Source organism: Notechis scutatus, chromosome 6 (genome assembly GCF_049901735.1).
Source record: "Notechis scutatus isolate UNSWTSFEM ecotype Mainland chromosome 6, rNotScu1.2, whole genome shotgun sequence".
Classification (NCBI taxonomy): Eukaryota; Metazoa; Chordata; class Lepidosauria; order Squamata; family Elapidae; genus Notechis; species Notechis scutatus.
In genome coordinates, this window is record NC_142014.1 from 4894701 (window position 1) to 4920401 (window position 25701).

The 25701-nt window shown below is 38.8% G+C and overlaps 1 protein-coding gene across 4 annotated transcripts in view; it reads right to left on the reverse strand.

The window, feature by feature from the left end:
* Nucleotides 1-25701, reverse strand: part of CNTN1 (contactin 1) — a 290436-nt gene that overhangs the window by 30284 nt on the left and 234451 nt on the right. For all 4 annotated transcript variants that reach the window (XM_087969240.1, XM_087969238.1, XM_087969237.1 and 1 more), the window contains exon 19: nt 13590-13660. In XM_087969240.1, coding sequence (XP_087825366.1) covers nt 13590-13660 — 71 coding nt within the window. The remainder of the gene's footprint in view (nt 1-13589; nt 13661-25701) is intronic.

Below are 25701 nucleotides of genomic sequence, written 5' to 3' on the forward strand. Positions count from 1 at the left end.
GCTAGCGCCGCAAGGATCGCACAGGATCGCGAATCCCTGCCGCTGGCGAAGCCGACAAACCGGAAGTTCAGCACATATTCTTCTTATCCCTGTTGTCACAGCTTCGGTCTTGCCAAAATGGCTGTCATCTCTGCTGCCAATTCGGACGGTTTTCTTTGGATCAAACAAGGAAATTGCTGTTTCCTAATGATCTACAAAGCATCCCTTCTTTCTTCACCACTCCTCCAGAGTGGCTTTGGCTCCATAGGGTCTCCTGGCAAGCAGGTATTAGCTGGGTTTTGTGAAGCCCCCATGGAGCTCCATTATCCCATATACATCCCGCTGCAATGCCAACCGGTCCTTCAATATTCAAACAACTTTGGGAAAAAAATTATCCCTTAGGACAGGGGTGTCAAACTCAATTTCATTGAGGGCCACATCAGGGCTGTGGTTGACTTCGGGGGGGGGGCAGAGGGTGTGGTTGACTAGGTGGGCGTGGCCAGCTGGACGCCACTCCCTCAACTGCTGACATGTTTCCTCTTCACATAGAGTAGACCAGGCTGAAGCCATGCTGGCCTAATTGGGTAGACCAGGCTGAAGCTACCTTGGCCTGATCTTTCCTTCTTTGCACCAGGTAGACTGGGCCAAAGCTTCACTGGCTTGATCTTTCCTCTCTGCATTGAGCAGACTGGGCCTAAGCGACGTGAGTAGACCAGGCCAAAGTGATGTGGGTAGACCAGGACAGCCCCATGGACCAGATCCAACTACATCGCGGGCTGCATCTGGGCCACGGGACTTGAGTTTGACGCCTCCTGCCTTAGAAGAAGAAGACAGCTGGAAATATGTTACTCATAGGGGGGAAAAAAAACAGAAACCTAGTCCAAAAGCTCTGTCCAACTCTACACACTCTGATAGATACAGCCCCACTGGTTCTAAGCAATCAATTTCATGGACTCTCCCTGGAAGAAAATATGCAGACACATAGAAAAGAAGCACCATCAAATGTCCCTTAAAAAGTAGCACCATCAAATACTGTGATGGATAGAAACGTCCCAAGGAAAAAAAGGCGAGTGTTTGGTGACAGGAGATTCAATTCTCAAGGGAACAGAATCAGCCATCTGTAGGCCAGAGAGTCAATCCAGAGAGGTATGTTGTCTCCCTGGAGCTAAGATCAAAGATGTGGCTGAGAACCTAACCAAAATAATACAACCCATAGATTACTACCCCTTTCTACTTCTAGATATAGGGACGAAGGACACAAAAAAGGACTTGAAAACAGCAGCTAGGCAAGAAAATTAAGGAGTTAGGTGCACAAGTAATTTTTTCATCTGTATTGGCAGTGAAAGGACAACATCCAGTAAGAGAACAAAGGATTCTAGAAGTGAACCTCTAGCTAAAGGGTTGGTGGCTCCAAAAAAAAACTTTGGATTCCTGGACCATGGTCTGCACTACCTTTTGGCAAGGGATGGGCTACACCTCACAAAAACTTGGAAGAATGTTTTCGGAAAGTGACTGGCTCAACTTATCAGGAGGGCTTTAAACTAAAATTGAGAGGGGAGGGTGACCGTTCTTTAGGATCTCTAGGACCTAATTCCAAGCAAAAGCCACTAGAAAACAAGTCATACAATGAGGTAAGGAGGGATAGGAAGGAAGACAAACTCAAACACCAAATAGGAGATATAGGAAGTATACCCAGGATTAGACATAAAGATATCAAGGATACAAACTGTTCAAAAAAAACAGACCACAGAAGATGGAGTTGCGCTGTATGTAAAGGATCAATATATTGCTACATAAATGCATGAAACCAAAGACAAAAACCTCCTAGAATGCATATGGGTCAATATAAAAAAAAGAAAAAAAAAGAATGACATGGCCATAGGTATATACTAGAGGCCAACCAATCAAGCTGAAAAAATGGATGTCCTTTTTGCCAACCAACTAACAAATATATGTAGGAAACACACTACAATAGTAATGGTGGACTTCAATTACCCTGATATCAATTGGATATCTGCACCAAGTGAGAAATCAAATAGGTTCCTAACAGAGGTGGTATTCAGCAGGTTCTGACCAGTTCTGGAGAACCGGTAGCGGAAATTGAGTAGTTCGGAGAACCAACAAATATCACCTCTGACTGGAGATTTTACAGTATCCTTCCCCTGCCACGCCCACCAAGCCACACCCACAGAACCGGTAGTTAAAAAATTTGAATCCCACCACTGGTTTCTAACCAACCTAGCTGACAACTTTGTTGTCCAAAAGGTAGAGAAGGAAACTAGAAGTGATAGAGGGAGTTGAAAGTGCAGGAACCTTGGGTGAGAGTTACCATGTCATATTAGAATTCAGCATAACACAAACACAAGCAATAGAACGTAATGACACCAGTGTCTTAGATTTTAACAGAGCTAATTTTAATAAACTCAGAGATAACTTGGGAAAGATTCCTTGGATGAAAATCCTAAAGTGGAAAACAACTCAAGAATATTGGGAAACTGAGAAATAAAAACAAGCAATCCAAGAAGAAATCAGCATGGCTGGGCCAGAAAAGACAACTCCTTCTTGCTTAAAAGTCTGTGCTGACCAATTGGCCACCATCTTCACCCGAATCTTCATAGATCACTAGAGATGTGCTATGTTCCTTCCTGCTTCAAACATTCTACCATCATCCCAGTGCCAAAGAAGGAATTGAATGACTACAGACCAGTTGCTCTAACATCTGTAGTTATGAAAATCTTTGAAAGGCTTGTGCTGTCCCACCTGAAAACCATCATGGATCCGCTGTTAGATCCCATGCAGTTTGCATACCGAGCAAATAGATCGACAGATGATGCTGTTAACATGGCTCTGCATTACATCCTACAACACCTTGAATCTCCAAATACCTACGCAAGGGTCCTCTTTGTAGACTTCAGTTCAGCATTCAATACCATCATTCCAGACACTCTTCTAAGTAAATTAAACCAACTAGCGGTACCTGAACACACTTGTAAGTGGATCATAAGCTTCCTAACAGACAGGAAGCAGCAGGTGAGGCTAAGTGGAATCACATCCGATACCTGTACAATCAGCACAGGGGGCCCCCAAGGCTGTGTGCTATCTCCACTTCTCTTCTCCTTATATACCAATGACTGCATCTCAAATGATCCATCTGTTAAAATACTGAAGTTTGCTGATGACACAACAGTGATTGGTCTCATTCGAGACAACAATGAATCTGCATACAGACAGGAGGTTATATAACTTGCCTCGTGGTGTAACCGAACAATCTGGAACTGAACACACTCAAAATCAGAGAAATGGTGGTAGACTTTAGAAGAAACCCTCCCATACTACCACCTCTTACAATACTAGACAACACAGTATCAACAGTAGAGACCTTCAAATTTCTAGGTTCTACTAAAATGGACACCTAACATCAAAAACATCATCAAAAAAGCACAACAAAGAATGTTCTTTCTGCGCCAACTCAGAAAGCTCAAACTGCCCAAGGAGCTGCTGATACAGTTCTACAGAGGAATTATTGAATCTATCATCTGCACCTCTATAACTGTCTGGTTTGGTTCTGCAACCCAACAGGACAGACACAGACTTCAGAGGATAATTAGGACTGCAGAAAAAACAATTACTACCCACCTGCCTTCAATCGAGGACCTGTATACTGCACAAGTCAAAAAGAGGGCTGTGAAAATATTTACAGACCCCTCACATCCCGGACATAAACTGTTTCAACTCCTTCCCTCAAAACGACGCTATAGAGCACTGCACACAGAACAACTAGACACAAGAACAGTTTTTCCCCCGAAAGCCATTACTCTGCTAAAGAACTAATTCCCTCAACACTGTTCAACTATTTACAAAGTGTACACTACTATTACTGTTAATCTTCTCATCACTCCTTATCACCCATCCCTTCCCACTTGTGATTGTAGGACTGTAACTTTGTTGCAATTACTAACATGGGCTGCATCCTGCCCATACCCTTTTATCTTTCTTGGCGATTTCAATCTACCTCATATTGACTGGACCCTAAATGATTGTACAGCTGAAATCATACACACAACCTTCTACAATGCTATTACAAATCTGGGACTGGAACAACTAGTAACCAACAACACTAGACTAAACAACTGCCTTGATCTCATCTTCTGCAATAGTTTGAATTTAATTTACGGAATACAAACTAAAGAACCCTTTTCCAGCAGTGACCACAATATGATTGACTTTTGTCTCAACATACGCCCACACAAAAATCACCACAATGATGTAATCCCCAATTGTAACTTCAAAAAAGGCAACTATGATCTTATAGACAACGATCTCTCATCCCTTGATTGGCAATCTCTATTCACTGGATGCAATACTGTTGAAGACCATTACAACATATTTTTACTTGAAGTCAAAAGAGTCATCAAACTATATGTACCAACAACAACTCCCAAAACAAAACAAAAAAGCAGATTACCCATAACAATAAGGAAACTTCAATCCAAAAAGAGATCACTCTGGCGGAAAAACAAATCTGGTCACGTTGCCAATTTCAAAAGCCGATACAAAAATGTATGCCACCAGATAAAGACCGAATGCATCAATTATCACATTAAACAAAAGGAAAACCTTCTAAGCACCAATTACACCCGTGCTTTTTACAATTTTGTAAACAACAAACTAAAAGACTCAAGGTCTATCCCACCCTTGATAGAACCTGATGGTAAAGACTGCAACGACGACACCATTAAAGCCAACATCTTTAACACATTCTTCGGCTCAGTATTTGTAAACAGCAATGGATCATGCCCAGTATTTCCTAGCCGTACCACAGATAACAACAATGATCTAATACATATCGATTTTACAGAAGACAATGTTGAAAAAGCACTACGCAATCTAAAACCATCTCTATCTATTGGACCGGATGGAATATGTGCCTACTTCTTAAAAAAGCTATCCACTGCCATAGCCAAACCTCTAAGCATAATCTTTGAAAAATCTTTCAGGACCAGCTCCTTGCCTAACCTATGGTCACAAGCCACAGTCATCCCCATCTTCAAAAAGGGAGACCCAAGCCTAGTTGAAAATTACAGACCAATCTCCTTATGCTGCGTCACCTGTAAAGTCATGGAATCAATTATTAACCAATCCATCATCCTCCACTTAGAGACAAACAACCTACTCTCCAATAAACAATTTGGTTTCAGAAAAAAACTATCCTGTAATCTGCAACTCTTACACTGCAAAAACATATGGACGACACAACTCGACCAGGGCAAAGCAATAGACGCAATCTACATAGACTTCTGTAAAGCCTTTGATTCAGTGGTACACGACAAACTACTCCTAAAAATAAAATCCTATGGTATCTCTGGACAACTGAATAACTGGATAGAAGCATTCCTGGCAAACAGACAACAAATGGTCAAAATCGGGAGCGTCCTATCAAATTCTGTACCTGTCAATAGTGGTGTCCCCCAAGGCAGTGTTCTAGGACCAACTCTCTTCATACTCTACATAAATGACCTCTGTGATCATATTAAGAGCAATTGCGTTCTCTTCGCTGATGATGTAAAGCTGTTCAATACCACAGGCAATATTGCTACCCTACAAAAAGATCTTGACTATGTATCAGAATGGTCAAACAAATGGCAACTTCAAATCTCAACAAATAAATGCTCTGTCTTACATATTGGCAAAAAAAATCAGAAAATAAAATAAAAGCTGAATAGTCAAGATCTTGTTGATGACCCAAGCTCTGTAAAGGACCTTGGAATACTCACCTCTAATGATCTAAGTGCTAGAGCCCACTGCAACTACATAGCCAAAAAAGGCATTAAGAGTTGTTAACCTAATCCTACGTAGCTTTTTCTCTGGTAATATCACACTACTAACCAGAGCATACAAAACATTTGCTAGACCAATACTCGAATACAGTTCATCAGTCTGGAACCCACATTACGTATCTGATATTAGCACAATTGAGAAAGTCCAGAAATATTTCACAAGAAGAGTTCTCCACTCTCTACTCGTTGTAGAATACCTTATGCCACCAGACTTGAAATTCTAGAACTAGAAAACCTTGAATTACGCCGTCTTCGGTCTGATTTAAGCATGGTATATAAAATCATACATTGCAATGTCCTACCTGTCAATAAATACTTCAGCTTCAACCATAACAACACAAGAGCACACAATAGATACAAACTCAAAGTTAACCGCACCAAACTTGATTGCAGGAAATACGACTTCAGCAATAGAGTGGTCAATGTCTGAATACTCTACCCGACTCTGTAGTTTCTTCCCAAACCCCAAAAACTTTAACCTTAGACTGTCTACTATTGACCTCACCCCTTTCCTAAGAGGTCTGTAGGGGGCGTGCATAAGCGCACCAACGTGCCTACCGTCCCTGTCCTATTGTTTCTCTTATTCTTCTTTTATTTTTCTTATATGTACCCATTTCATGTATTCACAACTATGTATACACTTATACTTATTATCTTGTAAACAATTGGCAAATCAAATAAATAAATAAATAAAAAAAAATAGTATGATTTGATTGTTGATTGTACCCTATGACTATCATTAAGTGTTGTACATTATGATTCTTGATTCTTAACGAATGTACCTTTTCTTTATGTATACTGAGAGTATTTACACCAAGATAAATTCCTTGTGTGTCCAATCACACTTGGCCAATTAAGTATTCTATTCTATTCTATTCTATTCTATTCTATTCTATTCTATTCTATTCTATTCTATTCTATTCTATTCTATTCTATTCTATTCTATTCAAAGGACAAATTGAAAGACAAAAAGGACAAGTATAAAAAATGGAAAAAGGGACAGAATATCAGCAGATACCCAGCAAAGATGAAGTCAGGAAAGCAAAGGCTCAGAATGAACAAAGGGCTTGCAACAAAAGTCAAAGATAGTAAAAAAAAAAGTTTCTTCCAATATATAAATAACAAGAAAAAAATCAAGAAAACAGTCAGTCCACTAAAGAGAGAAGATTGCAACGAAGTAACAGGCAACAGAGAGAAAGCAGAGCTGCTTCACTCATTCTTTACATTGGTCTTCATGCAAAAAGAAACTATAAAAAGAACCTTCCAAAAACAAACCTGTAAAAGACAGACTAGAAATAAAAGTTAAAATAAGCAAAAAAAATAGTAAGAGAACACCTGTCTGATCTTGATAAATACAAATCACTGGGACCTGACAGATTACATCACAGAATTCTAAAGGAGGTGGCAGAGGTCATCTCAGAACCACTGTACCACATCTTTCAAAAATCCTGGAGGACCTGGGAACTACCAGAGGACTAGAAAAGAGCTGATGTCGTTCCCATCCCAGGGAAAAAAACCAGACACAGGAAACTACAGACCAATCAGTCTAACATCAATACCCAGGAAGATACTGGAAAAGATAATAAAAAACCAGATCTGCCAATATCTAGAAATGAATAAAGTAATAACTAGCAGTCAGCACGGGTTTGTTAAAAACAGATCATGCCAAACCAATCTTATTTCATTCTTCAACATAGTGACTAAATTAGTAGACTATTGAAATATTGTGGACATAATATATTTAGACTTCAGCAAGGCATTTGACAAAGTAGACCAAGACCTACTTCTTGCTAAGCTAGAAAAAAGTGGGATAGATAGCATCACCACCAAATGGATTTGTAACTGGCTGACAAACTGTACTTGATGAGTAGTCCTTAATGGGTAGTCACCAAACTAACAAATTTTGTAAGAAGCTGTGGCCTTCCTGTCTCTTGCATAACAGGAGAATAATTTTTAAAAAGAGCTGCACAAATAATTAAGGATATAGAAGTACAAAATGATATAGTTATCCTTAGTAAGGTGGGTAACGTGAAATGGCTGAACAAATACAAACATACTTTTCAAGTAGATAGATATTTGAAGTTACAACTGCCAAAACATCTAAGGGAGATATTTACATGAGTGAGATTCAAACAGGAGTCCCCACACAGCCCATTTTGGATGCAGGTAAATGCAGGGCATGCACAGAGGCTTAGAGAGGGTGAAAAATGGGCCTCCTGGAAGTTTGGGAAGGAGGGAATGAGGCCTATTTCCAGCTTCCAGAGAGCCTCCAGAGCCCAGGGAGGGCAAAAACACCCCAGGGCTGTGGTGCAGGAGGCCGACTAGGCCACACCCACCAGAGCCACGCCCACCAAGCAACCCTTTGCTAACATTTTTGAAGCCCACCCCTGCATAGAATCAAGATCATGTGAAGTATTAGTACCCTAGTAAGACCACACCTGGAATACTGCAACCAATTTTGGTCACCATATTACAAAAAAAGATGTTGAGACTTTGGAAAAAGTTCAGAGAAGAGCAGCTAAGACGATAGAAGGCCTAGAGACTGAACATATGAAGAACGACTGCAGGTTTTGGGTCTGGCTAGTCTAAAGAAAAGAAGAATTAGGGATGACATGATAGAGGTATTTCAGTATTTAAGGGGCTGCCACAAAGAAGAGGGGGTCAAATTATTCTATAAAGCAACAGAGGGCAGGACGAAATAATGGTTGGAAACTGATCAAAGAGAGAAGCAACTTGGAATTAAGGATAAAGTTCCTAACAATGAGGACAATCAGAGGTGGTATTCAGCAGGTTCGGACCAGTTCTGGAGAACCGGTAGCGGAAATTTTGAGTAGTTTGGAGAACCGGCCAATCCCACCTCTGACTGGCCCCGCCAACCCCGTCTATTCTCCGCCTGCCATTGAGTCCCAGCTGATCGGCTGGTTCTCCTTTGGTTGCCCTGCACAGGAGAACAGAGCAGGAAAGCAGGTTAGGGGGTTCGGGAGGGAAGGGGGATTTTGCAACATCCTTCCCCTGCCACGCCCACCAAGCCACGCCCACAGACCCGGTAGTAAAAATTTTTGAATCCCACCACTGAGGACAATTAATCAGTGGAATAGCTTGCCTTCAGAAATCGTGGGTGCTCCATCCCTGGAGGTTTTTAAGAAGAGACTGGACAGTCACTTGTCTGAGATTGTAAAGGTCCTCCTGCTTGAGCAGGGGCTGGACTAGAAGACCTCCAAGGTCCCTTCCAGCTTTGCTTTGCTTCTATTCTATTCTATTCTATTCTATTCTATTCTATTCTATTCTATTCTATTCTATTCCTTCTCTATTCCATTCAATTCCATTTCACCCCTCTGCCCTGCTGGATCGCATTTTCCCAGTGGAATCAACTGGGCCAGTTTGATTGATGACACCCCCTCCCCAAATAATAGAAGTGACCCTCTTTATGTAAGCGACTGTTGTTCAGTGATAGCAATTTTGTTTTGGAATGATGTTCATGATTCTATATCTCTCTATTTCTATCTATCCATCTGTCCATCCATATCTATCTATCTATCTATCTATCTATCTATCTATCTATCTATCTATCTATCTATCTATCTATCTATCTATCTATCTATCCTCCCCTGTCTAAAAACAGGGAGAGAATGGTTTCTTTTCCTCCTCCTCCTCCTCCTCCTCCTCCTCCTCCTCCTCCTCCTCCTCCTCCTCCTCCCTCCTCCTCCTCCTCCTCCTCCTCCTCCTCCTCCTCCTCTCCTCTCTTCTTCCTCCCTCCCTGCAAACCCCACTCCTTTCTAGTACTGATATTCCCTAGTTGGGTAATGAAACTTCTGCAAGAAAAGAGCCAAGCTCAGATTGGATTAAAAACCCAAACAATCCTCTTTCCTTCCTTCCTTTTTTCCTTTTTTCCTTTTTCCTTCCTTCCTTCCTTCCTTCCTTCCTTCCTTCCTTCCTTCCCCTCTTTCCTTCCTTCCTTCTTTTGTTTTTTCCTTCCTTCCTTCCTTCCTTCCTTCCTTCCTTCCTTCCTTCCTTCCTTCCTTCCTTCCTTCCTTCCTTCCTTCCTTCCTTCCTTCCTTCCTTCCCTCTTTCCTTCCTTCCTTCTTTTGTTTTTTTCCTTCCTCCCTTCCTCCCTTCCATTTTGCTCATTTTTGGAGCATTCATCTTGCCCACAGAGAGACTCTGGGTGGTGGTGTACACTAAAATATTAAAATATAAAAACAGCAATTTAAAAAATAGAATTTAGGAGGACGCAAGGACCATTAAACCCTGTTAAACATTAGTCACCAATTAATTAGATGATCCTGGACCACATCTTGTTGATTGTTTTCTGGAAGCTGCTTTAACTGGAGGGATTTGGGGTCTTGGCCCCATCCTGCTTTAGTTATAGTTGGGTGAATTTACGCTATGTTTTTTCTTGGGTAAGTATTTATTTACTTTGATTGACAGTATAGTCTTTCTTGTTTTGTGGATGGTAAATAGTTTCTTACTGGTTTATTGTTCTCCCTTTCAGGAAATTCCTCCTTAGTTCTAGGTTGCTTCTCTCCTTGATTAGTTTCCACCCGTTGCTTCTTGTCCTGAATTCAGGTGCTTTGGAGAAGAGCTTGACCCACTGATTCTTTATGGCATCCCTTTAGATATTGCAATGGGAACCTATATATCTTCCAAAAAAACCCTGCTTGGGAAGGGAACGGGGCAGCCTTTAGCCCCTCAGTGCTTTGGCTCTGGGTTCAGCAGCCAAAATCCCAAAGTGACGCCTGGAGGGGAAGTCTGGGGGAGGGGACAGCCAGCTGGGATCCAGCGCCTTCTCGGGGGAGCTGTACTCGAATGAAACAATTAGTCCAAGCGGAAGTTTTCTTTCTGTCCCGCTGAAGTGGCGGATGGCGTGGTTGGCAACCACGCTTTCCTTCCCAAGGCCCATGCCACCGAGGACTGAATGCCCAACGTCCAGCCCACCCCCTCCCTCCCCCCTTCCAGGATTCTGCCTCCAGCCAAAGGGAAAAGAGAGGGGAGGGTTGTTGTCTGAGATCCATTTTTAGAGAGAGGGAGGCTTTGTGGCATGGATACTCCTCAGGCCTGGATTCCTCAGAGCTTGATAGACCAACCATTGTTGGCAAGCTGGTGCAGCCATGGCTAAGAGCTGGTCAGCGGGACAGGAAATGGAGGAGCAGCTGGCCTGCTGGAGAAGCTAACATCTGCCTGATGGATCTGCGGGCTCTTGAGAGGTCTTGAAGGAGTCAAGGTGCCAAGATACAGCCTGGCCTTGCGTTGGGACACACTTGCATTTAACAGAGTAACAGAGTTGTTGGAAGGGACCTTGGAGGTCTTCTAGTCCAACCCTCCCCCCTGCACAAGCAGGAGATCCTCTACCAGTCTGGACAAATGGCTGTCCAGTCTCTTCTTGAAAGCCTCCAGGGATGAAAGACCCACCACTTCTGGAGATCAGCCGTTCCACTGTTTAATTGTGCTCTCACTGTCAGGAAATTTCTTCATCGTTTTAAGTTGCTTCTCTCCATGGCTGGTTTCCATCCGTTGCTTCTCATCTGCTTCTCATCTTCCAATGCTTGAGGGGCTGCTCCAAAGAAGAGGGAGTCAAGCTACTCTCCAAAGCACCAGAAGGCAGGACAAGAAGCAACGGATGGAAACTAATCAAGGAGAGAAGCAACTTAGAACTGAGGAGAAATTTCCTAATATTTAGAACAATAAATTAGTGGAACAACTTGTCTCCAGGAGTTGTAAATGCTCCAACACTGGAAGTTTCTGAGAAGAAATTGGACAGCCATTTGTCTGGAATGGGATAGGGTTTCCTGCCTAAGCAGGGGTTGGACTAGAAGACCTCCAAAGTCTCTTCCAACTATTCTCTTCTCTTCTCTTCTCTTCTCTTCTTCTCTTCCTTCCAATATCTCTTCTCTTCTCTTCTTCTCTTCTCTCTCTCCTCTCTTCTCTCCTCTTCTCTCTCTTCTCTTCTCTCTCTTCTCTTCCTTCAATATCTCTTCTTCTCTTCTCTTCTCTTCTTCTCTTCTCTTCTCTTCTCTTCTCTTCTCTTCTCTTCTCTTCCTTCCAATATCTCTTCTCTTCTCTTCTCTTCTCTTCTCTTCTCTTCTTCTTCTCTTCTCTTCCCTTCCATTCCTATTATTCCTATTCCTATTCCTATTCCTATTCCTAACTCTACTCTACTCTACTCTACTCTACTCTACTCTACTCTACTCTACTCTACTCTACTCTACTCTACTCTTCATGCTGCTGATGTTGGATCTGTACAAGATTTATGAATCATAGAGGATTTTTGGTGGGGGGATCTTGCTTTCATTTTATCAAAAAGCTATGTAATTATTCATATTCATAAAAAATCCTTATTAGTTGCAAGCCATAAAAAACCCTTATTGCTTGCAAGCCATGGGAGATCTCATACAAATAAGCAAGCCTTTTCTGACTGCTTGCCGAGAAAGCTTATAAAATCAAAGGACATCTTAAGGCCGTGTTGGTGAACCTATGCCACACGTGCTGGAAGTGGCATGCAGAGCCATTTCCCCTGGCAAGCGAGAGGTCACTCAGAAGAGCCCCATTGTGCATGTGCGCACGCACCGTTGCCCGACAGCTGATTGTTGGGTATCTGGTGTGCATGCACAGGGGGCTGCACAGGGATGTACTGAGCACGAGGGGATCATGCCCGCATGTGCAGGGATGCGCTGTGCACAAAGGGGATCATGCGCGCATGGGCAGATGTGCTGCACGTGAGGAGGGAGTTGCGCACGCATGCACAAAGATGCACGGCACACGAGGGGGAATCTCGCATGCATGCACAGAAGCGCAGCACGCGAGGGGGGGTTGCACGTGCTTGCACAGGGGGTGTGGGGGGGGCAGCACACATTGCCTTCTGGGTGCTGGCACACGAGCATGCACAAGCAAGCGCGCACGCAATTATCGGCACGGGAGCCGGAAAAGGTTAGCCACCACTGTCTTAGGGCATTGCAGACACCAAAGTCTACGTGATTTAAAGTGAGGGGAAACAAGGTACTAGGTGAGAGAGGATGCACATTATCTGCCAAATGGACATTTCTCTGCTGCTCTCGCTCCTTGTTTAGATTTGCAACTCCTTTAGTCACATGGAATAAACATGTTATCAAAGCAAGCTTATTCTAAGCATATGCTAGGTTCAAGCAATCACTTCATGTTTAAAAGGTTTGGTGTGATTTGTGATGCACTTTTTCAGATCCCAGACCACAAAGTAAGTAGCCATGCTTTAACCAGTGATCCGAAAAAAATCTAACTGACCCAAATAGAGACAATGGTCATCAAGAAAAATTCTAATTTGACTATACTATTTAGCAATCAATATTGTAGTTGGTCTGTATTATATTGTGTGCATGCATGTACCAAGCAGTCTGTTTGCTATAAGTTTATGTGTACTGTACTAATTTAATGTTCTGGTCTAAGAAAGAAATGGCCAAGTATTTATTCAATATATTATAATATCATCATCACCATTTTTAATTTTATTCCATTTAGCTTTTAAGACCACTTTAAAAAGGAATTTTGAATCTTAAAAAATATAAGTATGGGTACAAAAGCTCATCATGTATACTTGCAAATTATTTAGTAATATTTCTAATAACCTGCATTCTATAGTGATCTATTTTATATGCACAAAACACATTTATTTCAGCAGAAGAATGTAACTTCTGTTTATTTATTTTTTCATTTATTTAATGTCTACACTGACTATCTTACCTAAGTGACTCTGGACAGTTTACAACATTCTTTTACAATAAAAATATACTGGATAATACCTACCACCCATGTTATTGTCAGTTCTCTGTTGCTTCCACCTCCTCCTCCAACCTCAGAAGGGGCCACATTTGGAGCTGAATAATAGAAAATAATGATAATAAAGATCATGTTTACTCTGCTTCCATGAAATAAAAACATTATTTAATTTCTCCATGTATTAATTATATGCATTTGAGATGATAAGTTTTGCACCATTTTATATATAAAATGAATATATATATAATGAAATATAGACTGCTACTAGCATAAACCTGCCAATTTTCTTCAGTTACTGAATTTACACTTTTCCACAGTGAATAGTTTTTCTTTGGAGATTATGGATAGGCTCATAAATAGAATATCTTGTACTTAGCTCAAGAGTTTAAACTTAATGGATAATATTTTGGAATCAGATATGTGCATGCTTATATCTTATAGCTTGCTTACAGTAGCCTTCCCCTCAAAGTAATATCTTCCTGAAGGAGTAAAGTAGAAGTAACATCAGAAGTTGTGACCAGTTCTCGAGAACCAGTAGTGGAAATTTTTAGTAGTTCGGAGAACCAGCAAATCCCACCTCTGACTGGAGATTTTACAGTGTCCTTCCCCTGCCACGCCCACCAAGCCACGCCCACAGAACCAGTAGTAAAAAAAATTGAATCCCACCACTGACTAACAACATTTTCAATCAATATGGACATAGAATGTGCCTAATGAGAAGTTTAATTTTACCCATCTGGGAATAAAGTTAGAGAAACTTGAGCCATAAGATAGTTTGCATTATACTTGCCATTTGACAATTATTTATTTATTTAACTTATTGTACAACCATTCATCTTAAAACCAATTGTGTACAGACTGCATTCAATAAAACAAAATGCAACCATAAAGCAAATAGTAAAAGTAAAAAAGAGATTAATTAGAAAACTCAGCAAAAACATGGGTTAGAAACTCTCAAACCTGTTTATAATTAATGCAGAAAATTGGAATTGTTCAAATTAATATAAGAAATGGATTGCTAAACAAAATCTAGTTATTACTGTAATATACATAATAAAGAATCAAAGCTGAACTGGCTATGCCTATTTGCCTCTGATGCACCCCTACTCATGAAGACTTTGTAATTCAACACATCTGGAAAGTAGCAGGATAGGAAATGCTACATTTAAAATGTCATCAAAAAGTCTGCTGGCAAGAGCCAGGGTGGTAAGCTAGAAAAAGAGACTAACTCAGAGAAATTGTGTATCATTTTCACAGATTAAGAGACTGGCTAAAGAATACTGAAAAGTAGTGTAACAATTTGGACAATGTAACAATTTATTTATACTAGAGCTGAATGCAACTAGAAAAAGCAAGATGCAACCTGAAATGTCAGTTCCAGACAGGCATATCATCACCCCTATAAGAAATCTATCTGATAAATCTGGTATTTCAAATGACAACACCAAGTCCCATATATCCTTGGAAGGCATTATGCAAGTCTTACTATTTGTGACTGTAGCAGAGGCTTTTTAGAACTTGGTACTAGATAGAAACCCTGCCAGCCCTGATAATGCTGGAAACAATAGGGAGAGAGAATATTCAAAAAGACTGATGCAGGGAGATGAAGCTTTGCAGAATTATATTCTGACCAAATCAAGACTTTTAACTGCACTTGGATGTAGAACAGGGGTATCAAACTTACATCGTGACAGCTGCGGCACGTGATGTATTGGGACTCCCCCCCTCACTAAACTGGGTGGGGCGGGGTCAGCACGTGACGCATTCGGCCCATGGGCCGTGAGTTTGACACCCCTGATATAGAATAAGAGGATTGTGTTAAGGTTGCCCAGATGGTTCATGCCTAGCTGGAGCAAATTTATCTATGGTGCTCAAAGTCTTCAGCATTGCTGATACTCGAGCTTATATCAATTACTGCATACATTTCACTCCCTGACACATTGATTCTTTGCAGGAATTGTAATACTATATTTGTCTAAGTTTTTTCAACACTAATTCAACAATTCTGGTTTAATTTATGGTTTTACAACCTGGCTTAATACTGACTAACAACGGCTTTTCTATTTAACCCTGTCAGAATCTGGAAATATGTAAGATCTTTAGCTAAAGTAGCGTATACAAGAAAACCAAATTCTTTGGGACAGCTGCACTTGTCATACAATGCAGCATCCATGGAGTCAGTTGCTTAAACTCCTCCTGCCTCATTCTCTAACTTGCCTAAAATACCAAGTTTTTCACTCAAAAAAATGGGAAAGGAATCCAAAGACATTCACAATACTACATTTCTAATATGAAGTGATCTGAATAACTGGTCTTGGGTTGGGAGTTTTACCAATTTGAGAACTAAAGCATTTCCTTATGTCTTGAGGCAGCACTCTTAACAAATTTCACTGGCTTTGTGAGAATGTTTGAAGAGTCTTCCTCAAAGGCTAATACAGATAGACCTTCAATGCTTACAAAAGGGGCTTAAGTCTATGTTGAACTACAATATACCTGTGCTTTTATGTTGAACTACAATATACCTGTGAATGAACCAGCATTAATGGTTCAATTTTAGGAAAGCCTAATAGATGAAGTGTATTAGGAAGAAGCAAGACAATGCCCATTTTAACTATTAACTATTTTTTAATAAATTTATTTATTCAACGTTTCAACAATTAAAAATGAATTTCCACATTTTGCAATGATATTGTAACAGTGTTTACATTGATTAAGAACATCCATAGGTATTTTATCTATAAGTATATGAAATTCTTCCTTATTCTAAACGTTTTTAGATATATATACATACATACATGTAAGTTACACATAAACTATATTACTTTACAATTTCTTGTTCTTTATCATTTGGCATCTTTATATCTTTTCCTTAGCCATTTGTACCATATATCCCATATCCTGAAATATTCTTCTTCCTTGTTTTTTAATAACATTGTTAATCTAACCATCTCAGCACATTCATATATCTTGTTGATTATTGCTATTTCTGAGGGAGTCGTAGCCTGTTTCCAGTTTTGGGCGAAGGAAATTCTAGAAACAGTTATAATATGGAGTATTAGATATTGATATTTTTTATTTAAGCTAGATTCTAACATGCCTAACAGAAATGTTTCTGGCTTAAATTTGATCTTTTGTTTCATTAGCTCCTCTAACCAGGATTTAATTTTGAGCCAGTACCTCCGTGCTTGAGGGCAGGTCCACCACATGTGAAAATATGTTCCCTGGCTATGATTGCATCTCCAGCATTTAGCTATCATGTTGAGAAACATTCTGACTAGTCTCGCTGAGGGGAGGTGCCAGCGGTAGAACATTTTATATAAATTCTCCTTATAGGAGACCAACATTGTTAACTTGTAATTTACTTGCCAAATATTTTCCCATTGCTCCAGATCAATACTATAGCCGAAATTTTTAGCCCAGGTTATCATATTTTCTTTAACCGTTTCCTCCTCCATTTTGTATTCCAATAGTTATATAATTTACTAATCATTTTTTCTGACCCCTTGTAATATTTTGTCTAATTCTTGTTGTGTTGTACAAAAACCAAATTGTTCCTTGTCTTTTTTATATTGTGTTTGAACCTGGATATAAGGCCACCATCCTATTTCAATTCCTTGTGACTTTAATTGATTCTGTGTTTTTAATTCCCCTTTTCATTTAGAAGTTCTTTATATTTTATCATTTTATTTAAATCTAGAGCACTGGGATATATCAACACTTCCATCGTCGATAGCCAGAGAGGTATTTTCACATACTGGTTCTTTTTTAATTTCTCCCAGACATGTAATAAGGTGTCTTTGAAAATAAGTATGGCACTTATTTTTCCCATCCCAGAGAAATGGTGCCAGCCAAGCTGCAAGTCATAACCTTCTATCATTAATATTCTTTTATCTGTCAGATTAATCCAATCTTTAATCCATGTGCTTACTGCAGCTTGATAATATAGCTCAAAGTCAGGGAAGCCAAAACCTCCCTTACTTCTGTTATCTTGCAATAACTTATATTTTATCTGGGCTTTTTTCTTCTGCCAAATAAATTTCGCTATTTTTTGTTGTTTAAATTTTCAAAAAAATTCCTTGCTAGCTTGACTGGCACTGTTTGAAACAGATATAATAGCTTTGGTAAAACATTTGTTTTTATAGTTGCTATCCTCCCCAGCAATGAAAGTTGTATTTTAGCCCAATTGTCTAGATATTTTTGAATTTGAAATATCAATTTATCATAATTATTTTATTGAATTGAAGAGCATTTCACTGTAAGCCAAATCCCAAGGTATTTTACTTTTTTCACTATCTGCATTCCTAATTCGCTTGCTAATCCTTCATTCTGCCTTTTAGTACAATTTTTAGTTATTATTTTAGTCTTTTCTTTGTTAATTTTAAGCCCTGCCACCTTTCCAAATACTTCTATTTCGCGTATTAATATATTACTTTTCTCTTTTGGGTCTTCTGTAATGAATACCATACCGTCAGCAAAGGCTTGAAGTTTATACTCCTCTTTCTTGATAGTCAATCCTTTAATATCTTGATTCTGCCTTATCTGGACCAGCGTAATACCTCTGCAGATAATATATACAGCAATGGGGCTAATGGGCATCCCTGCCTTACTCCTTTATTTATTTTTAAGCCATCCGTGGTTTCTCCATTTAATATTATTTTTGCATTTTGTATTGTATATAATGTTTTGATGAGTCCTAAAATTTTTTTCACCAAATTGCATCTTAGATAGTTGTTCAAGGAGGAATCGCCAATTTAAATTATCAAACGCCTCTGGATGTCCAAAAACGTAAGTGCCATTGGTTTGTTAGAATAAGTCTCATAATATTCTAGAACATCCATAATCAATATTGTGTTGTTCTTTATCTGCCTATTTGGGAGAAAACCATTTTGGTCCAGATGAATAACGTCATTTAATAATTTTTTCAGTCTTTCAGACATTATTGTGGCTAAGATCTTATAGTTCATGTTTAGGAGCGAAATCGTTCTATAATTCTTAATTTGCTGGGGATCCGTTTGTTCTTTGGGTATGAGTGTTATAAGTACTTCCGTCCATGTCTGCAGTATTTTGGCTCATTCTAAGGCCTCATTGTACAGGTCCAACATTATTTCCTGCAATAAGTCCTGAAATTCTTTATAGAACTCCGCTGGTATTCCGTCTGACCCTGGAGTTTTATTAGTTTTTTGTTTCCCAATTGCATCCTTCACTTCTTTTGTGGTTATTTTATTATTTAGCATATCCTGTGCAGTGTCCTATACTATAGGTAAGTCTCTTTCTTCAAGGTACTATATGATGTCCTCATCTGAGATTTCTTCCTGGATATACAAGTTGGCAAAAAACTTTTGAGCAATCAATTTTTTTAAATCTATCTGGGAACATAGGCTCCCATTTTCGTCTTGCAGCAGTAATATTGTTCTTTTCTCCTGTTCCTTTTTTAACTTGTGCGACAGCCATTTCCCTGGTTTATTCGCATTCTCGAAATAATTTTGTTTAACTAGTTTCAATTTCCTGGCCATTTCCTCTTGTAAATTTAAATTTATTTCGTGCTTCACCAGATCCATTTCTCTTTTAGTTTCCTCATGACGAGAATCTTTTTGCATTTTGGCTTCCAAACTTTTCATTTTTTCCTGTCTTTCCATCTGTTGTTTCCTTCTTTCTTTTTACTGCGTAAGCTATCATTAAGCCTCTTGTATATGTTGTATCCCACAGATTTTGTATTTTTGTTTGCTCTTTCAAGTTAATTTCAAGGAATACTTTTAGTTCTTTTTTTTACCATTTGAGTATATTCTTTATCTCTTAATAAATTTTTATTAAAGGTCCATCTCCCAGTCTTCCTCTTTCCTCTCCATTTCATTTTAATTGGATTATGATCAGCCCAAGTATTTGGCAGGATTTCCATTGTCTCTACATTTTCCATTAATTGCAAGTCCATCCATATCATGTCAATCCTAGATCACGATTTGTGCGGGTTGGAAAAAAAGGTAAACTGTTTTTCGAATAAATTTAATTCCCTCCAAGTATCCTTCAAATTCAATTCTTGTACCATTCTATCAAACGCAATTGGAAGTGTTCTCATCTTTTTTTATTCATCTTACTACTTTTGTAATCCTTTCCTATATCTGACACTGTGTTGTAGTCTCCTACTGTACACACATTCACTTGTTCAGTCTCTATGATCTTCTTATGGAGCTTACAATAGAATTCTTTCTGATTTTATTCAAGGCATATATTGTTACCAAGAGTATCTTCTTTTGATCTATAGTTTAGTTCAATAAGTAACATCCTTCCATCCTCATCATTGTAAATTTGCCTTGGGTTTAGCCAATCTTTCATATACACCATGGCACCCCTCTTCTTTTTATTTGTCAGGGCCAGATGTAATTTACCTAATTGGGAAATTCTAAGGCATTTCCATGTTGTTTTGAAATGTGGACTTCTTGCAAGCATATGATATCTACTTTTTGTTTTTGGAGCTTTGCAAATACCTATTTCCTCTTAGTATTTAATCCATTTATATTGACTGATAGTACCGTGGTCCTTCCATCCATTTTACTATTTATATGTAACAACTCTTGTTTCCTTTCTTGTTCTAAGTTCTCTCCATGGCCTGTTGTTTATTTCTTCCTCTCAACTCTTCTGTTCTCTTAATTCCCATTCCATCTACTTTTCCTCGGATGTTAGCTCCTCTTCACTTCTACTCTCCATCTCCTCATTTTCTTGTTCCTCTTCCATTCCCAAGTAGCACCCGTGAAACTCATGTGCCTTGTCCAATGTATCAATTTTATTTTTTTCCTGCCAGGATATTAAAAGTCCTTCAGGGGTAAGCCACCTGAATGGGATCCTGTTTTTAATCAATTGAGATAACAGAAATTGGTAGTTCCTCCTCTACTCTCTGACTGTCCTGGGTATCTGCTTCAGAGTCACCACCTCAATACCTTTATATATTAATGGCTCATCCCTCGTTCTTCCATATTGCAGGTCTCTGGTTATTTTCCTTGCAAAGCATACATGGACCTCTCTTGGAAGTTTATGCCTACATGCATAATGTGTGTGGACTCTGTATGCCTCATCTATATCATTTTATATTTTTATATATATTTTATATATTTTTATATCTTGCTTGTCTTTCTGGAGAGCATCCGCTATCAAATCTGTCATGAGAGTACGGAGATCTTCTCTTCTATCCTCAATGACATTCTGGAATCAGAGGAAAAAAAACTACTTTTTCTAGTTCTAAAAGGACCACTGCCTCTTGGAATTCACTGTACAGTACTTTCCAAATGTGTTCAGTCTCTACTAACTTCTTTTCTACACTCTCAGTTCTGAGTTCCATCGTTGTCAATTTCTGTTCATTCTTCGCCTCTTGCATTGTTCCAATTTTTTCATCAAACTTCTGTATATCAGTTTGAGTAAAAACTCCTATATCATTCTTCATTTCACTTTTCAAGTCCTCATGATTTTTCGCTATGAGTTCTTGTGTCCTCACCATCATTTCTTTCATCATATTTAAAGTTGACTGTACAGTCTGCAAGGTTAAGGTAGATCCTGATTTCTCTGCACCCAACATAGTGTCTAGTGACCTTTGTCCTGAGGGGGAAGATATACTCACTGTCATCTTCTTTCCAATTTTTGTGGTTGTTGTAGTTGTCATTTTCAGGGTCCTTAACAAACTTTTCCAATCTACCATCAAATGGCACGTTTAGAGCTAACCCTCGTTGTCTCTTATATCTTGCTTATTATTTCAATCTTTCTCATACGTTGTTCCTTAAAATGTTAAATATGTTCAATATTCACTAGTAGCAAATACTCAATTAATTGCTTGAATAATAACCTTCTACTTTATAGTTGCAGTTCAATATCCAATATAAGTTCTACTATTTGATTGTCTCTAATAATCAATGGTCAATAATCAATAATCATTAATTCCTCTAATAAATATAATTCATTCATCAATTAATAAACCTGAGAAAAAACATTTAGAGAGTTGATTACATGATATATAAATATATCCTCTATTTTGTCCACAGCTATGAATATAATCTATATTATTTATACAAAAAAAGTTAACCAGAGAAAATGGTAAAGTATCAAAGTATTGGTGCTTATCCACATATATTTAGTACACTAAACTATTAACTATTTTAACTATTCATGTGGTTGTATTAGTATAAAAATTAGCTTGAGGATCGGAATTCAGTTGAGAAATTGCCTGTACACACACACATATGTACATACTGTTATTTAAATAACATACCTACATACTGTTATTTAAATAACATACTGTAATTTTAAAAACTTTGCATCCGAGTCTGCAGTAGCAGAGTCCATGATGCTGGGTAGAACACGCCTATGATTTTCCAAAAAAGAAAAGATGTGGCAATAAAAAGGAGGCAGTGTCTTATGAGCTGCCAAAACAAACTCTATCTTTCAGAAAGATATGAATCTTTTATTTTAACTCAGCTAAGTCAGGAAATGGAAGCGCCAGATAGCAGGAAAGCAGAATACTGATAACATTTTTAAGTTAAGCAATCTTTCTTGCTAATATTTGCACATTTTCAGTTTTCTACTCCTGTAATACTCAGAGAGATGAACAGTTTTCCATTATTGCTTAGCCTTGATAGTTTCAGAGGCCTCTAACAATTTCAGGCCCCTGAAACTCAGTTTCTATTCACAAGCTAGGCCAAAGGCTGATGTAGTTGTAGACTGTGGTGGATGCCACTGACAGTTGTTCAGGCTTTGGATCCTATAATTCTGACCTTTGTAATTATGATTCAAGTCCATACTAAGCAATTACATTTTTATCTAACCAAAGTTCATCCTTTTTAAATTCCCAAGGTTTTGGTTACCATAATCCCAATATTGAGAAAAGGGTAGAGTTCATTTCTTCATAATGAAGTTCAGATACTAGTACCGTAATCCACAGCGAAAGATAATCAGATCATTCTAGCCACCAAATAGAGTATTTTGAGATTTTAAAAAGTAATCAGCTATACCTTTCCTCCCAACCTAATCTGTGTGCCATAAAGCTGACTTTAGAATTAATAACCATCAGGTCAATTTTATCTCTCCCAGAATCAGAGTTGTAGGTCCCACAGCTGTAGAAAAAGTCTGGAGAAATGCACTGATGTAACAATTACCAGGTATCAAATTCCAATTTATTTATTGTACATCCACAATTATCTGCTTGTGAAGTGACAGGCATAGAATCTAAATGAACTTAGATGACGTTAGGCATAGAACCTAGATACATCATTCCATTCTCTGTCATGGCCCAATCAATCAAATAGAATTTAAGCTTTGGCTTTACATTATTCAGATTATGCCATTCCTTTCTCTTCCCAGACATTCCCCTAGTGCAATCAGCATACCCCAAACTGTATGACCACCACCACTGCTATTCCAGGTCAAGTGACAAGAGGAATACGAGGTGAAGAAGATCTTGAATTTGTAGAAATCTATCTCTGTAGGGGAAGGAGGTTATAATGTTGGGAATACTATTGGCCAGACAAGAAATCCTAGAAAACTGATCAGTGGTACTCAGAAAAACCAGGTCATATTCAAAAGGAATGCCAAATATGTCATCATCCTCAGAAGAGATTCCATTCCTGACTCTTAATCTGAGCTGTTACATCTGAAACTATAAGTAAGTTTTTGTCATTTTCAAGAACATAAAATAAAGGTAAATGTTTCCACTCTTCAATTGTTTTTGACTCTAGAGGGAGGTGTTCATCCTCATTTCTTAGCCAAGAGAATATGTGTTGTCTGAAGACATATATGGAAATGTAGCTAGCATGACTATATGTCGAGGTACACAGAAGTGGTACCTATTTATCTGTTCTCATTTGCATGGTTTTGAACTGCTAGGTGGGCAGGAGCTGGGGCAAATAACAGAGGCTGAACCGTCACACAGTGTTTGGGTCTTCCAGCTGACATGTTCTGCATTATTAACCACTGAGCTACCACGGCTCCACCTTAAGAACATAGGAAACAATAAAGGGGGATAGCTAAGTTGGCTATAAATGAGTTAACTGTCAAAGCTTTAATTTGGAGAACTGAATTAATTTGGAGAACTGAATCTTTAGAGCAGTAGTGGCTAACCTTTTTGGGCTCCTGTGCCAAAAATTGTGCACGCGCTCACACTTGTGTGCCAACACCCAGAAGGCAATGCACCCCTGCCCCCTGTGCATGCCTGTGCAATCCCCCCCACGCTGCCCCCTTACCTGCACTGCTGATTTTCAGCCTGTTTGAGGCCTTTTTTGGCCTCCCAGAGGCTTGATGAAAGCTTCTGCAGCCTCATGCAGCCTGAAAAATAGGCCCGTTTCATCAATTCTGGTATTACAAGAAGTGACAAAATGGGCCTATTTTTTGGGCTGCAGAGGCTTTCCTCAAGCTTCTGGGAGACTGAAAAAGGCCTCAAACAGGCTGAAAATCAGCTGGGAGATGCATGCATGTGCAGTGAGGTAAGTTTGCCTGCAGCTTGCATGCCAGCAGAAATGGCTCTGCGTGCCACCTGTGGTACGCGTGCCATAGGTTCACCATCATGGCTTTAGAGGATCCTGATCAAATCAAGATTTCAGTTTCAACAGCATTTGTATATGAAATAAAGAACATTCTGCTACAGTATTTAAAGCTTCTCAGAAGATTCATAATTTCCAAAAATTATATACTTGGTGCTGAAAACATCTTGACTGTTTCTGGGACTAGCCTATCACTTTCACCTCACCTCTTGATATTCTGATTTTCAGCCTCTTGCTGAAATCCTAATTATGGTTTTACCAATAGTGGTTAAGGATCTTGGATTGATTTTTGGTTTCATGTTGCAGCATTTTAGTAATGAGGTGGCTGTTCTTTTTAACTGCCTTCCCAAATAGGCTTTATTTACTTAGTTACAGTCAATGCCATTACATTTACAACAATTTTCACTGGTTATAAAAGCTCTGCCTACTTAAATGTTTTTAGCCATAGTATGAGAATACCAGCTTCTTGGTGACATAGACACAGGATCATTGGAAGTTTTAGTGTGTACTGAGTTTGGAAAGCTGCCAATTACCGGATTCAGTAGTGTCAAAGTAGAACCACTTCAGCGGTCTGCATTACTAACCGTTGTTGTCTATCATCCTAGTCAGTATTCAAATCATGCTCCAAAGTCTGCATGGTGGCATGCATATTGCTAAGCCAAATGTGTGTAAACATAAAGCACATTAGTTGTAGGTCAAATATCAGGCATTTATACCATGCACCTTCATCACTGCAATAATTACATGCAGAAGCAACAAATAATACATGTGTGTGTATTTGTGTTTGTGTGTTGTGGTTATAAACTAGGCAGATGAATCCATGCTCAAATACACAACCATTCATAACAGTCACACAAGGGTAAAGATAAAAATTTCTGAACATCATAGGACAACATTCAGTATTTTATTACAAAGTTTGATAGTTATGGATGTGATAAAGAAAGGCAGTTCATCACTGATATGGACAGATATAGAAAAACAAAACAAGTTGTATCATTATTTCTATATGTAACACATTAAACTATAAATTTAAGCCATTACAGAAAACAATCTCAGTTATTTTCTTTGTTTCTGCTAATATTAAGACACATTAATGTTAAGGTTAGTTTATACCCTTTAGGAAATTTTAGGATATCACTGTCCTAAACATGCTGCTTGAAATTTCATGATCCAGATAATAATGTAGCTGGTTTTCTCCACAACTATTCTAGAACTCAGTTTAAGAATATACATAGTTTAAAAAGCCTTCAATTATTTATCTTCAATTCACTTGGCAGAACAAAAAGTTAAACTATGGAGGAAATATTGCACTTTAGCAAAATATGATAGGATCAATGATGGAGACATTATAGCTATTGTTACTGATCTACAGTGTTCTCAAATTTGTTCTCACTGGTTCTCTTATAATCCGTTATCCATTAAACTATATTGTAATATAAGTAATAAATAGGGTTTTTGAAATGTTATAATCTTGCAGTTATTCTCCTTAAAAGTAGCAACAATCTGCTACATTTTGTGTAAGCTTCACCTACAGATGATTGCCAACAGTCAATGTTGCTAGGTGTTAACTTTAAGTTGTACAACTGAATCTTCACTATTTCGTTTAAAAAAGTCTCCATGCATTA